The sequence below is a fragment of the Scyliorhinus canicula genome, chromosome 14 (genome assembly GCF_902713615.1).
Source record: "Scyliorhinus canicula chromosome 14, sScyCan1.1, whole genome shotgun sequence".
Classification (NCBI taxonomy): Eukaryota; Metazoa; Chordata; class Chondrichthyes; order Carcharhiniformes; family Scyliorhinidae; genus Scyliorhinus; species Scyliorhinus canicula.
This window is the reverse complement of record NC_052159.1, coordinates 6,069,959-6,085,401: the sequence shown is the minus strand read 5'-3', so window position 1 is coordinate 6,085,401 and position 15,443 is coordinate 6,069,959. Positions and strand designations below refer to the sequence as shown.

Here is a 15,443-nt window from a genome sequence, read left to right as displayed (position 1 = left end):
CGTCTCTTACTCTTTTCCTCTCTCATGTCTTTCTCGCGTCTCGTTCTCTGTCCCTCTCTCGCATCTCCTTCTCTTTATCACTTCTCTTTCTCTCCCGCGTGTCTTTCTCTTTCTCTATCATGTCTCTTTCTCGTATCTCTATCTCGTTCTCCCATCTCTTTCTCTTGTCTCTCTCTTTCTCGCGTCTCCTTGTCTTTCTCTGTCACGTCTCTTTCGCTTTCTTTCTCGTTCTCTCACGTCTCTTTCTCTTTCTATTTCTCGCGTCTTTCTCTTCTCCTCTTACTCTCTGTCGCGTCACTTTCTCTATCTCGCTCTCACGTCTCTTTCTCTCTCTCATGTCGCTTTCACTTTGTAAATTTTTCTTTCACTTCCTCTTTCCCGCGTCTCATGCGCTTTCTCTTTCTCTCTCACGTCTCTTTCTTTCTCTTGTGTCTCTTTCTCCCTCTCTCGTCTCTTTATCTCTTTCCTCCATCTCTATCGCTTCACTTTCTCTCTCACGTATCTTGCTCTTTCTCGCATTTCCTTCTCTTCCTAGTTTCTCACATCTTGTCTCTTTCTCTCGCGTCTCTTTCTCTTTCTTGCGTCTCCTTCTCTTTCTCTCTCTCACGTCTGTCTCTTTCTCATGTCACTTTCACTTTCTCTCTCTCACGTCTGTCTCTTTCTCGCCTCTCTTTCTCATGTCTCTTTCACTTTCACTTTCTCTCTGTCGTGTCTTTCTCTTTCTTGCGTCTCCTTCTCTTTCTCTCTCTCTCACGTCTGTCTCTTTCCCGTTCTCGCCTCTCTTTCTCATGTCACTTTCACTTTCTCTCTCTCGCGTCTCTTTCTCTTTCGCATCTTCCTCTTTGTCTCTCTTGCGTCTCTTTCTCACATCTCTCCCGCTTTCTATTTTTCGCGTCTTTCTCATTCTCTTTCACATCTTTCTCACGTCTCTTTCCCTTTCTCGTTCTCTCTCGTATCACTTTCTCTTTCTCTCTTGTATCACTTCTCTTTCTCGCATCTCTTCCGCTTTCTCTTTCTTTTTCTTGCATCTTTCTCTTTCCCTCTCACGTCTCTCTTTCTCGCATCTCCTTCTCTTTCTTTCTCACATCTTGTTCTCTTTCTCTCACACGTCACTTTCTCTTTCTTGCGTCTCCTTCTCTTTCTCTCTTGCATCTCTTTTTCTTTCACTTCCTCCTTCCTGTGTCTTCTGCGCTTTCTCTTTCTCGCATCACTTTCTTTTTCTCTTGTGTCTTTCTCTCTCTGTCATGTCACTTTCTCTCATCTCACTCGCTTTCTCTTTCTCTCACTCGCATCTCTTTCTCTCTCTCGCTTCTCTTTCTCTCTCTCACGTCTCTTTCTCTCTCTCACGTCTCTTTCTCTCTCTCACGTCTCTTTCTCTCTCTCACGTCTCTTTCTCTCTCTCGCGTCTCTTCCTCTTTCTTTCTCTCACGTCTTTCTCTTTCTCGCGTCTCTTTCTCAGTCTCTCTCTCGTGTCTCTTTCTCTCTTTTGCTTCTCTTTCTCGCGTCAGTTTCTCTCTCGCATCTCGTCTTTCTTGCTTCTCTTTCTCTCCCTCGCGTCTTTCTCTATCTCGTTCTCCCGTCGCTTTCTTTTTCTTCCTCTCGCATCACTGACTCGCGTCTCATTCTCTATCTCTCACATCTTTCTTTCTGTCTCTCTCACGTCTCTTTCTCTCTCTCATGTCACTTTATATTTCTCTTTCTAACGTCGCGTTCTCTCTGTCACTTTCTCTTTCACGCATCTCTTTTTCTTTCTCTCTCACGTCTCTTTCGCTTTCTCGTTCTATTTCCCGCGTCTCTCTCTCTCTCTCACGTCTCTTTCTCTTTCTCGCTCTTGTGGCTCTCTCTCTCTCATGTCTCTTTCTCTGTCACTTTTTCTTTCACTTCCTCATTCACTTCCCGCATTACACGTGTTCTCTCTTTCTCTCTCACGTCTCTTTCACTTTCTCGCATCTTTCTCTCTCTCACCTGTCTCTCTTTCTCGCTTCTTTCTGTTTCTCTCTCGCATCTCTTTCTCTCCCTTGCGCCTCTCCCTCTTTCAATTTCTCACGTCTCATTCTCTTTCTCTCTCTTGCATCACTTTCTCTTTCGCGCTCTTGCGCCTCTTTCGCTCTCACGTCTTTTTCTCTTTCTCATCTCTTTCTCAGTTACTTTCTGTTTCACTTCCACTTTCTCGCATCTCATTTGCTTTCTCGCACCTCTTTCTCGCGCTCGCATCTTTCTTTCGCTCTCTCGTATCTCTCTTTCTTTTTCTCGCATCTTTCTCTCTCACATCTTTCTCCTTTTTCTCGCGTCTCTTTCAGTCTCTTGCATCTCTTTCACTTTCTCTTTCACTTTTTATTTCTCACTCTCGCATCTCTTTCTCTTTCTCTCTCATGCATCTCTCCCTCTTTCTATTTCTCATATCTTTCTCACTCTCTCGTCTCTTTCTTGCCTCTTTCCCTCTCTTTCTAACATCTCTTTCTCTCTCTCCCGTCTCTTTCGCCTTCTCTTTCTCTCTCTCACGTCTTTCATAGAATCATAGAATTTACAGTGCAGAAGGAGGCCATTCGGCCCATCGAGTCTGCACGGCCCTTACAAAGTGCACCCTACTCAAGCCCACATATCTACACTATCCCCGTAACCCAGTAACCCCACTTAACCTTTTTGGACACTGAGGGCAATTTATCATGGCCAATCCACCTAACCTGCACATCTTTGGACTGTGGGAGGAAACCGGAGCACCCGGAGGAAACCCACGCAGACACGGGGAGAACGTGCAGACTCCACACAGACAGTGACCCAGCCGGGAATCGAACCTGGGACCCTGGAGCTGTGAAGCAATTGTGCTATCCACAATGCTACCGTGCTGCCCTTTCCCACGTCTCTTTTTCTTTCTCTGTTTCTCGTTTCTTTCTTGTGAACTCTCCTGTCATGTCACCTTCTCCCTCTTTATCGCGTCTCTTTCTATTTCTCGCCTCTCTTTCTTTCTCGCGATCTCTCTCTTTTCTTTCTAGAGTCTCTTTCTCTCACATCTTTCCCTTTCTCTCCCTCGTGTCTCTTTCCCTTTCTTTTTCTCACGTCTTTCTCGCGTCTTTTTCCCTTTCTCTAGTGTCTCTTTCTCATTCTCGCGTCTCTTTCTCTTTCCTGTTTCTGCTTCTATTTCTTGTGTCACTTTCACTTTCTCTTTATCTCGTCTCTCTCTTTCTTGCGTCTCTCTCGTTCTCTTTCTAGCGTCTTTCTCTTTCTCATGTCCCTTTCTATTTATTTCACTTTTTCTTTGTCTTTCTCTTACTCCGTCTCTTTCTCTGTCTCTTTCTCTCTCTCCATCTCTTTCTCGTGTCTCTTGCTCTTTCTTGCTTCTCATTCGCTTTCTCTCTCTCACATCTTTCTCTATCTCTTTCTCACGTCTCTTCCTCTTTCTCTCTCTCCCGTCTTTCCCTCTTGCGCGTCTCCTAATCGCTTCTCTTTCTTGCGCCTTTCTCTTTCTTTCTTGCGTCCCTTTCTCCCGTCACATTTTCTTTCACCTTGTCGCACCTCTTTCTCGCGTCTTTCTCTTTCTTTATCTCGCATCTCTTTCTCGCATCTTTCTAGTTTCACTTTCTCTCTCGCATCTTTCTCGTTTCACTTTCTCTTTCTCGTTTCACTTTCTCTTTCTCTCTCGCATCTTTCTCTTTCTCGCGTCTCTTTCTCTTTCTATTTCCCACGTCTCTCTCTTTCCTGCGTCTCTCTCTCTTTCTAGCATCTTTCTCTTTCTCGTTCTCATGTCCCTTTCTATTTCTTTCACTTTTCCTTTCTTGCTCTTGCATCTCTTTCTTCGTCTCTTTCCCACGTCTCTTTCTCTTCCTCGCGCCTCTTTCTCTTCCTCGCGTCTTTCTCTTCCTCGCGTCTCTTTCTCTTCCTCGCGTCTCTTTCTCTTCCTCGCATCTCTTTCTCTTTCCCGCATCTCTTTCTCTTCCTCACGTCTCTTTCTCTCGTCTCTTTCTCTTCCTCACGTCTCTTTCCTTCCTCGCATCTCTTTCTCTTCCTCGCGTCTCTTTCTCGCGTCTCTTTCTCGTCTCTTTCTCATTCTCGCAACTCTCTCTCTCCCTCATGTCTCCTCTCTTTTTGTCTCTCTCGTGCCTCTTTCTCTCTCTCTCTCTTGTGTCTCTTTCTCTCACTCCCTCTTTGTGTCTTCTATTGCTCCCTCGCTTTCTCTCTCTACCCCTGGAATACCGTTGGCCTCTGAGGGCCACAATCTCCAGGTGTGCAGACTGATAATTGAGCGCTCCACCCCCAGGAGGGAATGGAACTGAGGGTGAGTGTACAGCATGAGAGAGCAATCAAGGCCTCGCCATGATCTGATTCCACCATCCCCCCCAGAACCATCTGGCCAGATCGGACACCAGCTTTCCGGACTCAAATCAGAGGGCAAACTCTGAGAATTCCCAATCCAACCACCTCCCCTCCTGGCTGAAAGGCAAACTCAAATCCCACTTCATCAGAGAATCCTTCAGAACTCACCGTCACTTTCCGCCCGGAACACAAAGGTCCGGTTCGATGTAATAACCTCAAACTTCTGGTCACCAACCGATGAAACCTGGGTAATGGATTTGATGGAGATGACACGCTTGGAATAAACTTCCTGGAAATCATACAATGAGGAAAGGAAAAGGGAAACATTAGTCGCAAAATTATGTTAAAATGGGACGTGGGAAAATTGGAAGCCAAATTCTTTGTCCCCGGCGATGATGAATTTGGCAGGGCAGCACGGTAGCATTGTGGTTAGCACAACTGCTTCACAGCTCCAGGGTCCCAGGTTTGATTCCGGCTTGGGTCACTGTCTGTGTGGAGTCTGCACATCCTACCCGTGTGTGCGTGGATTTCTTCCGGGTGCTCCGGTTTCCTCCCACTGTCCAAAGATGTGCAGGTTAGGTGGATTGGCCGTGCTAAATTGCCCTTAGTGTCCAAAATTGCCCTTAGTGTTGGGTGGGGTTACTGGGTTGTGGCGATGGGGTGGAGGTGTTGACCTTGGGTAGGCTGCTCTTTCCAAGAGCCGGTGCAGACTCGATGGGCCGAATGGCTAATCTGAAAAAGACTCATTTATCTCTACACTCCATTTCCTGTCAGCCAACCAGCCCTCTATCCGTGCTAATATATCGGCCCCACGCAATAAACATTTACTTTGTCTGGTATCATGCCAAGTGCCTTTTCAGAACACAAATACACAACACCCAGCGGAACCAGGTTTAATCCATCCTGCTCATAACTTTCTCCACGAATTCTAATAAATTTGTTCAACACGATTTCCCTTTCACAAAACCATGTGAGGACAAACTCAAAAAACCTGTCTGTTCATAGAATTTACAGCGCAGAAGGAGGCCATTCGGCCCATCGAGTCTGCACTGGCTCTTGGAAAGAGCACCCTACCCAAGCCCACAACCCCACCCTATCCCCATAACCTAGTAACCCCACCCAACACGAAGGCCAATTTTGGACACTAAGGGCAATTTATCACGGCAAATCCACCTAACCTGCACATCTTTGGACTGTGGGAGGAAACCGGAGCACCCGGAGGAAACCCACACACACACGGGGAGAACGTGTAGACACCGCACAGACAGTGACCCAAGCCGGGAACCGAACCTGAGACCCTGGAGCTGTGAAGCAATTGTGCTAACCATAATGCTACCGTGCTGTCCTTTTGACACTTCCCATTCCCACTCTCGTCAGTTACCTTTATTTACTGTCTTCCTTTTTTAAAAATACTTGTAGAAACACTTCCCATCTGTTCTCATATTTCTAGCTAGCGTTGGCTCGTCCTCCGATTTCTCCTTCAAGATATATTCCAATCTTCTGACCTATCATTGATCCTCGCAGTATTGGACGCTTTGTCTTTCAATTTGATATTATCTTTATCTTCCTGAACTAACCATAGACGATGCGTCCATCTCATAGAATCCTCCTTTTGTTTTGGAAGAGGGCATTTAAGAGTCAACCACATTGCTTTGATTACTTGCTTTTGAAGCTTAACAGGTGTGAAAACCAATGAGTCATCTCAGCCCGATTTGAGAAAGGGTTATCGAGCACTCGCAGGGAACTTTGCGCACGAGCAGTGGGAGAGGCCACAGGCAGAGTGAGCTTTAAATTTGGGAATTTGAAGCAGAGTGGGAATTCAGTGCACAACAGGAAGAGGTGCTCTCTGCTTTATCTCCTTGATTTGTAACTTTTAAATCTTCAGAGAGTGATCTTGCCCTCTTGCAGCTGAGGCTACAAGGGAGAGCGCTGATTGGTAAGTAGGGGTAAGATCGGTAGGTCTTCACAACTTTTAGCACTTATAGTTTGAAAATATCTTCAATGGTTAGGGGAATAGATAGGAGATTCTGTGGTCGCGAGCGAGACTCCCGAAAGGTATGTTGCCTCCCGGGTGCCAGGGCCAGGGATGTCTCTGATCGTGTCTTCAGGATCCTGAAGGGGGAGGGTGAGCAGCCAGAAGTCGTGGTGCACATTGGTACCAACGATGTAGGTAGGAAAAAGGGTGTGGAGGTAATAAACAAGTTTAGGGAGTTAGGCTGGAAGTTAAAGGCCAGGACAGACAGAGTTGTCATCTCTGGTTTGTTGCCGGTGCCACATGATAGCGAGGCTAGGAATAGGGAGAGAGTGCAGTTGAACACGTGGCTGCAGGAATGGTGTAGGAGGGAGGGCTTCAGGTATTTGGATAATTGGAGCGCATTCTGGGGAAGGTGGGACCTGTACAAGCAGGACGGGTTGCATCTGAACCAGAGGGGCACCAATATCCTGGGGGGGAGGTTTTCTAGTACTCTTCGGGAGGGTTTAAACTAATTTGGCAGGGGAATGGGAACCAGATCTGTAGTCCAGCAACTAAGGTAGACGATAGTCAGGACGCCAAAGCACATAGTGATGCAGTGGGGAAGGTAACAATGACAAAGGAGAGTACTTGCAGGCAAGGAGATGGGTTGAAGTGTGTATACTTTAGTGCAAGAAGCATCAGGAATAATGTGGGTGAACTTAAGGCATGGATCTGTACTTGGGACTACGATGTGGTGGCCATCACAGAAACTTGGATAGAAGAGGGGCAGAAATGGTTGTTGGAGGTCCCTGGTTATAGATATTTCAACAAGATTAGGGAGGATGGTAAAAGAGGTGGGGGGGTGGCATTGTTAATTAGAGATAGTATAACAGCTGCAGAAAGGCAGTTCGAGGGGGATCTGCCTACTGAGGTAATATGGGTTGAAGTTAGAAATAGGAAAGGAGCAGTCACCTTGTTGGGAGTTTTCTATAGGCCCCCCAATAGCAGCAGAGATGTGGAGGAACAGATTGGGAAACAGATTTTGGAAAGGTGCAGAAGTCACAGGGTAGTAGTCATGGGCGACTTCAACTTCCCAAACATTGAGTGGAAACTCTTTAGATCAAATAGTTTGGATGGGGTAGTGTTTGTGCAGTGTGTCCAGGAAGCTTTTCTAACACAGTATGTAGATTGTCCGACCAGAGGGGAGGCCATATTAGATTTAGTACTTGGTAATGAACCAGGGCAGGTGATAGATTTGTTAGTGGGGGAGCATTTTGGAGGTAGTGACCACAATTCTGTGACTTTCACTTTAGTAATGGAGAGGGATAGGTGCGAGCAACAGGGCAAGGTTTATAATTGGGGGAAGGGTAAATACAATGCTGTCAGACAAGAATTGAAGTGCAGAAGTTGGGAACATAGGCTGTCAGGGAAGGACACAAGTGAAATGTGGAACTTGTTCAAGGAACAGGTACTGCGTGTCTTTGATATGTATGTCCCTGTCAGGCAGGGAAGAGATGGTCGCGTGAGGGAACCATGGTTGACAAGAGAGGTCGAATGTCTTGTTAAGAGGAAGAAGGAGACTTATGTAAGGCTGAAGAAACAAGGTTCAGACAGGGCGCTGGAGGGATACAAGATAGCCAGGAGGGAACTGAAGAAAGGGATTAGGAGAGCTAAGAGAGGGCATGAAAAATCTTTGGCGGGTAGGATCAAGGAAAACCCCAAGGCCTTTTACACATATGTGAGAAATATGAGAATGACTAGAGCGAGGGTAGGTCCGATTAAGGACAGTAGCGGGAGATTGTGTATTGAGTCTGAAGAGATAGGAGAGGTCTTGAACAAGTATTTTTCTTCAGTATTTACAAACGAGAGGGGCCATATTGTTGGAGAGGACAGCGTGAAGCAGACTTGAGGAGATACTTGTCAGGAAGGAAGATGTGTTGCGCGTTTTGAAAAACTTGAGGATAGACAAGTCCCCCGGGCCTGACGGGATATATCCAAGGATTCTATGGGAAGCAAGAAATGAAATTGCAGAGCCGTTGGCAATGATCTTTTCGTCCTCGCTGTCAACAGGGGTGGTACCAGAGGATTGGAGAGTGGCGAATGTCGTGCCCCTGTTCAAAAAAGGGAATAGGGATAACCCTGGGAATTACAGGCCAGTTAGTCTTACTTCGGTGGTAGGCAAAGTAATGGAAAGGGTACTGAGGGATAGGATTTCTGAGCATCTGGAAAGGCATTGCTTGATTAGGGATAGTCAGCACGGATTTGTGAGGGGTAGGTCTTGCCTTACAAGTCTTATTGAATTCTTTGAGGAGGTGACCAAGCATGTGGATGAAGGTAAAGCAGTGGATGTAGTGTACATGGATTTTAGTAAGGCATTTGATAAGGTTCCCCATGGTAGGCTTATGCAGAAAGTAAGGAGGCATGGGATAGTGGGAAATTTGGCCAGTTGGATAACAAACTGGCTAACCGATAGAAGACAGAGAGTTGTGGTGGATGGCAAATATTCAGCCTGGAGCCCAGTTATCAGTGGCGTACCGCAGGGATCAGTTCTGGGTCCTCTGCTGTTTGTGATTTTCATTAACGACTTGGATGAGGGAGTTGAAGGGTGGGTCAGTAAATTTGCAGATGATACGAAGATTGGTGGAGTTGTGGATAGTGAGGAGGGCTGTTGTCGGCTTCAAAGAGACATAGATAGAATGCAGAGCTGGGCTGAGAAGTGGCAGATGGAGTTTAACCCTGACAAGTGTGAGGTTGTCCATTTTGGAAGGACAAATCTGAATGCGGAATACAGGGTTAATGGTAGGGTTCTTGGCAATGTGGAGGAGCAGAGAGATCTTGGGGTCTATGTTCATAGTTCTTTGAAAGTTGCCACTCAAGTGGATAGAGCTGTGAAGAAGGCCTATGGTATTCTAGCGTTCATTAGCAGAGGGATTGAATTTAAGAGCCGTGAGGTGATGATGCAGCTGTACAAAACCTTGGTCAGGCCACATTTGGAGTACTGTGTGCAGTTCTGGTCACCTCATTTTAGGAAGGATGTGGAAGCTTTGGAAAAGGTGCAAAGGAGATTTACCAGGATGTTGCCTGGAATGGAGAGTAGGTCATACAAGGAAAGGTTGAGGGTGCTAGGCCTTTTCTCATTAGAACGGAGAAGGATGAGGGGCGACTTGATAGAGGTTTATAAGATGATCAGGGGAATAGATAGAGTAGACAGTCAGAGACTTTTTCCCCGGGTGGAACACACCATTACAAGGGGACATAAATTTAAGATAAATGGTGGAAGATATAGAGGGGATGTCAGAGGTAGGTTCTTTACCCAGAGAGTAGTGGGGGCATGGAATGCACTGCCTGTGGTAGTAGTTGAGTCGGAAAATTTATGGACCTTCAAGCGGCTATTGGATAGGTACTTGGATTAGGGTAGAATAATGGAGTGTAGGTTAACTTCTTAAGGGCAGCACGGTAGCATTGTGGATAGCACAATTGCTTCACAGCTCCAGGGTCCCAAGTTCAATTTCGACTTGGGTCACTGTCTGTGTGGAGTCTGCACATCCTCCCCGTGACTGCGTGGGTTTCCTCCGGGTACTCCGGTTTCCTCCCACAGTCCAAAGATGTGCAGGTTGGGTGGATTGGCCATGAAAAATTGTCCAAAATTCTATGATTAACCTAGGACAAAAGTTCGGCGCAACATCGTGGGCCGAAGGGCCTGTTCTGTGCTGTATTTCTCTATATATCTTTTGTGGGTTATAATCTGTAAGGGCTACAATTGGTAATGCCGGGGGGGGGGGGGGGGGGGGGGCGACTGGTCCGGGGAGGGCAGGAGAATTTCAGACAGAAGCCTCAGTTGGTCAGTGATTTCACTGGTTACAATGATTTGCCTGGTTTTGGTGGTTTCACTGATTTGCTGATTTCACTGATTTCACCGATTCCAGTGATTTCTCGGATTCCAGTGATTTCATGGATTCCAGTGATTTCATGGATTCACTGACTGAGTGTTCCGATTCGGGGAAAACGACTGACAAGTGACATCACAGGAAGGTTGTGATTTGATTGGCTAATAGGGAAGCTTATTGAATTTGAAAATCCACTTTAAATTATAAATTAATTTCAGACTGAGGTAATGAGGAGAATTTTTTTTTAAAATTAAATTTTAAAACCAAATTAAAAACTATTTAAATAAAATAGAGATGGAGGGTCAAGTGACGTGTTGTTCCTGCGTGATGTGGGAGCTGGTGGACCACATTGTGGTTCCCAGTGACCGCATCTGCTGTAAGTGTTGGTTGCTTGAGGAACTCCGATTCAGAGTTGATGAGCTGGATTCTGGCCTTCAGACGCTGCGACACATCCCGGAGGGGGGAGAGGAAACTGGATACTGTGTTCCAGGAGGCACTTACGCCCCTTATAATAACTAACTTAAACTCGGCCAGGGGTCAAGGACAGGAGGGTGTAGCTGTCAGTGAGGCAGGGAGAGGAATCCAGGAGGGAGGGTTGCAGAAGCCTCAACCCTTGACCCTGTCCAACATGTTTGAGATTCTTGCTCCCTGTGTGGGTGGGAACGGGGACTGCAGGGAGGATGAGCAAACTGACCACAGCTCCGTGGTACAGGAAGCCATTCGAATGGGAGGAGAGAAAAGAAATATAGTTGTAATTGGGGAAAGTATATGGGCATTGACAATGTTCTCTGTGACCAGGATCAAGAATCCAGAACGTTGTGTTGCCCACCTGGTGGTCGGGTTCGGGATATCGCATCTGGGCTATAGAGGAACTTAAGAGTGGGAGGGTAAAGATCCAGTTGTCGTGGCCCACGAAGGTACCAACAACATAGGAAAAAGGGCAGAGGTTCTGCTAAGGGAGTAGGAACAGCTAAGGGCTAATTAAAAAGCAGAGCCAAAGGGGTAATAATCTCTGGATTACTACCTGAGCCACGAGCTAATTGGCACAGAGGTCAATAAGATTAAGGAGGTAAATGCCTGGCTCAAAGATTGGTGTGGGTAGAATGGGTTTGAATTCATGGGGCACTGACACCAGTACTGGGGGAAGAGGGGGCAAAGTAAGCTTTGCGCAGGTGAAGTTCGAGATAGCCTGAGTGAGTGAGACAGCCAGAGTGGGGATTGGAACTTGGGAATTTGGAACAGTGTGATAATTCGGTGCAGAGTGGGTCAGTGTATACCGTTTTAGATACGGCTGACGGCAATAGCTTATCAGGGGGAAAACAACAACAGCCAGAACAGGGCATTTGGATTTGTTTATTGTCACGTGTACCGAGGTACAGTGAAAAGTATTTTTCTGCGAGCAGCTCAAACAGATCATTAAGTGCATGAAAAGAAAAGGAAATAAAAGAAAATACATAATAGGGCAACACAAGGTACACAATGTAACTACATAACACCGGCATCGGGTGCAGCATACAGGGGTGTAGTGTTAATCAGGTCAGTCCATAAGAGGGTCATTTAGGAGTCTGGTAACAACGGGGAAGAAGCTGTTTTGGAGTCTGTTCGTGCGTGTTCTCAGACTTCTGTATCTCCTGCCCGATGGAAGAAGTTGGAAGAGTGAGTAAGCCGGGTGGGAGGGATCCTTGATTATGCTGCCCGCTTTCCCCAGGCAGCGGGAGGTGTAGATGGAGTCAATGGATGGCACCACAACTGCCTCTGTTGCTCAGCAGTGGACATGATTTATTTAGATTTCCAGAAGGCCTTTGACAAGGTGCCGCATAGGAGACTGTTAACAAGTCAACAGCCCATGGTGTTAAGGGTAACATCTTGGTGTGGATAGAGGATTGGCTGACTGGCAGATGGCAGAGAGTGGGGATAAAGGGGTCTTTTTCAGTGGGGTAGCCGGTGACTAGTGGTGTACCTCAGGGGTCGGTGCTGGGACCACAACTTTTCACAATATACATTAATGATCTGGAAGAAGGAACTAAAGGCACTGGTGCTAAGTTTGCAGATGATACAAAGATATGCAGAGGGTAATATTGAGGAAGCAGGGGGCTGCAGAAGGACTTGGGCAGGCCAGGAGAGTGGGCAAAGAAGTGGCAGATTGAATACAATGTGGAAAAGTGTGAGGTTATGCACTTTGGTAGGAAGAATGGAGGTGTAGACTATTTTCTAAATGGGAAAAGGCTTCAGAAATCAGAAGCACAAAGGGACTTGGGAGTCCTTGTTCAAGATTCTCTTAAGGTTAACGTGCAGGTTCAGTTGGCAGTTAGGAAGGCAAATGCAATGTTAGCATTCATGTCGAGAGGGCTAGAATACAAGAGAAGGGATGTACTTCTGAGGCTGTAGAAGGCTCTGGTCAGACCACATTTGGAGAATTGCAAGTAAATCATTTCTTAAATGCGGAGGCTAAAACTGCACCCAGTATTCCGGATGTGGTTTCACTGAAACCCTGTACAACTGGAGCTTTAATCCTGTTCTCCAATCCCCTCCCAATAAAGACCAACTTGCCATTTGCCTTCCTAATTGCTTTCTGCATCTGGATGTTAACTTGCTGAATTCCGGGTGCCAGTACACCCAACTCTCTTTGAACAGCAATTTTCCAAGTTTCACATTTTTTGCAAAATATTCTGTTTTTCTACTCATAACCTCACACTTCTGTACATTATGCTCCATCGACCACCTTATTGCCCACTCACTTAATCTGTCTATAGCTCTTTACAGGCTTTGTATAGCTCTGTATCCTCCTCACAACTTACATTCCAACCTAACTTTAGTATCATAAGCAAACTTAGATGCATTACTTGTGATCCCTTTGCCCAAGTTGTTAATATAGATTGTAAATAGTTCAGCACTAATCCCAACTAGTCAGCCATCTTGAAAACGCCTTATTTTTCCCTACTCCTTGCCTCCCCATAGAATCATAGAATTTACAGTGCAGAAGGAGGCCATTCGGCCCATCGAGTCTGTACCGGCCCTTGGAAAGAGCATCCCACTTAAGTTCACACTTCCAACCTATCCCCATAAACCCAGTAACCCCACCTAACCTATTTGGACATTAAGGGGAAATTTAGCACGGCCAAGCCGCCTAACCTGCCCATCTTTGGACTGTGGGAGGAAACCGGAGCACCCGGAGGAAACCCACGCAGACACGGGGAGAACGTGCAGACTCCGCACAGACAGTGACCCAAGCCGGGAATCTAACCTAATAAGAACATAAGAACTAGGAGCAGGAGTAGGCCATATGGCCCCTCGAGCCTCCTCCGCCATTCAATGAGATCATGGCTGATCTTTTGTGGACTCAGCTCCACTTTCTGGCCCGAACACCATAACCCTTAATCCCTCTATTCTTCAAAAAACTATCTATCTTTATCTTAAAAACATTTAATGAAGGAGCCTCAACTGCTTCACCGGGCAAGGAATTCCATAGATTCACAACCCTTTGGGTGAAGAAGTTCCTCCTAAACTCAGTCCTAAATCTACTTCCCCTTATTTTGAGGCTATGTCCGCTAGTTCTGCTGTCACCCGCCAGTGGAAACAACCTGCCCGCATCTATCCTATCTATTCCCTTCATAATTTTAAATGTTTCTACAAGATCCCCCCTCATCCTTCTAAATTCCAACGAGTACAGTCCCAGTCTACTCAACCTCTCCTTGTAATCCAACCCCTTCAACTCTGGGATTAACCTAGTGAATCTCCTCTGCACACCCTCCAGCGCCAGTACGTCCTGTTTGTTAACCAATCCCCATAAACCCTTTTTACCCTTTTCTGTGACACCTTATGAAATGAAATGAAAATGAAAATCGCTTATTGTCACGAGTAGGCTTCAATGAAGTTACTGTGAAAAGCCCCTAGTCGCCACATTCCGGCGCCTGTCCGGGGAGGCTGATACGGGAATCGAACCGTGCTACTGGCCTGCTTGGTCTGCTTTAAAAGCCAGCGATTTAGCCCAGTGAGCTAAATCAGCCCCCTTATCGAACGCCCTTTGGGAATCCAGGGATACTGAATATATTGGTTCCCCTACGTGTTACATATACAAAAAACTTCCAAAAATCTAGTCAAGCCAGTGAACCCATATTGACTTTGAAGGTGAGAGATTAGGGTCTCAAAGCCACTGGCTGAGAGTCGTGGAGACAGATTCATAGAACATAGAACATAGAACAGTACAGCACAGAACAGGCCCTTCAGCCCTCAATGTTGTGCCGAGCCATGATCACCCTACTCAAACCCACGTATCCACCCTATACCCATAACCCAACAACCCCCCCCCATTAACCTTTACTTTTTTTAGGACACTACGGGCAATTTAGCATGGCCAATCCACCTAACCCGCACATCTTTGGACTGTGGGAGGAAACCGGAGCACCCGGAGGAAACCCACGCACACAGGGGGAGGATGTGCAGACTCCACACAGTGACCCAGCCGGGAATCGAACCTGGGACCCTGGAGCTGTGAAGCATTTATGCTAACCACCATGCTACCCTGCTGCCCCTCAATCGAGGTTTTCAAGAGGAAATTGGGAGAGTTTATGGAGGATAAACAGTTGCAAGTCTGCAGGGGTATAGACTGGGTGAGTTTCTCTTTCGGGGGGGAGGGGGTCAACATGGGCACAATGGGCCAAATAGACTCCTTGTGTGCTGAAACCAATCTGTGATTCCAGAGAGGGGAGAGGTGGGATTGAGTGGGACAGCAGACAAGAGGAGGGAAAGAGAAACTCAGAATTGTGAAGGGCTCTGGGGGATAAACCTCTCGAGTGGCAGGAGGGTCAGTCAGTGGAAAGGCACAGATTTCAAACACAGTCATCCATAAAACAATGAGAAGGAGACATGAGAGACCATGACCAGAATTCACCGGCCATTGGCATTCATCAGCAACGCACCCCCGCCCGTGGTTTTCCCAGCGGCGTGGGCTGGCTTCAAATGGGAAACCCCAATGACAGGCGACAGGAAGACAGAACCACGCGAATGGCGCGTCGCCGAGAATTACACGGCTGGGAAACCAAAGAATCCAGCCACTTCCTTATTACGCAGAGCGCGTTATGGTCTGGAATTCACTCTCCAAAACGGCAGTGGAAGCGGATTGATGGTAACTTTCAAATGGGAATGAGATAAATGCCTTAAAAGAAAAATGTTTGGAGAATTATGGGGCGAAACAGACTAATTGGATATTCCTTCAGAGAGACAGTGCGGGCATGGAGGGCTGAATGGCCTCCTCCTGTGCTGTAAGATCCCATGATTCAGCACACAACGTG

At 46.7% G+C, this 15,443-nt stretch overlaps 1 protein-coding gene across 4 annotated transcripts in view; it reads right to left on the bottom strand.

Annotated features, from left to right (window-relative positions):
- LOC119977259 (arf-GAP with Rho-GAP domain, ANK repeat and PH domain-containing protein 1) overlaps window positions 1-15,443 on the bottom strand; it is a 259,394-nt gene that overhangs the window by 114,089 nt on the left and 129,862 nt on the right. For all 4 annotated transcript variants that reach the window (XM_038817991.1, XM_038817990.1, XM_038817993.1 and 1 more), the window contains one exon: window positions 4,480-4,600. In XM_038817991.1, the coding sequence (XP_038673919.1) occupies window positions 4,480-4,600 (121 nt within the window). The remainder of the gene's footprint in view (window positions 1-4,479; window positions 4,601-15,443) is intronic.